Raw genomic sequence first — 1,056 nt, 5'->3', positions numbered from 1 at the left:
AGAATGTTTACATCAAAATAATATTTTTGAGAATGACAGTTTTTCTTATAGAAACAAATCAGCATATGCAATATGAATCAAAACGTAACTTAAAACTAAAATAAATTTATTACTTTTTAATAACATTTTAAACATTTGTCATAACAAATAATAATTTTTCTTATAACGTTAGTTGTTATAGAAACTAAAATATACTTTTTTCTTTTCATTAAACATAAATCTGAGATACTTTCTTTATTGTACGTTATCCTTTTGCAAATATATCTTGAATATTTTGAGAAACCTTTTTTGCATTTTTATGTTTTCTTTATGATGTACCTCTTTTTGTTTGTAAATTTTGACCCATTCAGGTTCATTCTTTCGGCGCTTTCTAATGTTGCGTCTTGCATTATAAGAAGTATTGATGGCTGCAGAATCATTTTCATTGTTGGATTCTGCAATTAGCTCTGGACTTGATTGTCTAATTCTAAATCCATGCGTACTAGAAGCAATTGATACAGGTGCTATTTCGGGTTGCTTATTAATGAATTCATCGATCATATCAAAATATTCCCAAGATTCTCTGTTTTTCCCAGTTTGATTATTAGAATCTCGTACATTTTTATACCTTCGTTTCAAATTTTCCCATTTAGTGTAACATTGTTCCTCGGTTACATTGTAATCTTTTTCCTTAAAATTATTTGCTATTCTTCTCCATATTGTTTTATGCATACAATTTTTATTATTTAATGATACCACATGGTTTCTAACATTTTCTATTAAAAATTTTGTAGTTTGCATTGTCCACTGATATTTAGAGTTTTCTGTAACAAAATAAAATTATTAAAATACTATAATAATGTTCTACTATGCCATATATATAATTACAGGGTGGGGAAAAAAGATCGGTACCCCTGAATAACTCGGAAAATATAAGTTTTATAGAAAAATGTTCCAGACTAAAGTTGTAGGGCTTAAAAAGATCTATTTACTGATCTGTGCATTACACTTGTATTCTATCAACAAAGTTTTGCTGACAAGCAATGTGAGCAGATTGGTGGCAGAATATGCATTCGA

The 1,056-nt window shown here is 27.9% G+C and overlaps 1 protein-coding gene across 1 annotated transcript in view; it reads right to left on the bottom strand.

Moving 5' to 3' along the window:
• Positions 1 to 148: 148 nt before the first annotated feature.
• LOC116843389 overlaps positions 149 to 1,056 on the bottom strand; it is a 1,601-nt gene continuing 693 nt past the window's right edge. Inside the window, exon 2 of the mRNA XM_032813777.1 lies at positions 149 to 803. Coding sequence (XP_032669668.1) covers positions 235 to 803 — 569 coding nt within the window. The 3' untranslated portion in view covers positions 149 to 234. The remainder of the gene's footprint in view (positions 804 to 1,056) is intronic.

Source organism: Odontomachus brunneus, unplaced genomic scaffold (assembly GCF_010583005.1).
Source record: "Odontomachus brunneus isolate Ranch 3 - 2012 unplaced genomic scaffold, Obru_v1 Obru_scaffold_032, whole genome shotgun sequence".
Classification (NCBI taxonomy): domain Eukaryota; kingdom Metazoa; phylum Arthropoda; class Insecta; order Hymenoptera; family Formicidae; genus Odontomachus; species Odontomachus brunneus.
Note: the sequence above shows the minus strand (reverse complement) of the source record. Positions and strands in the feature narration are given on the sequence as shown.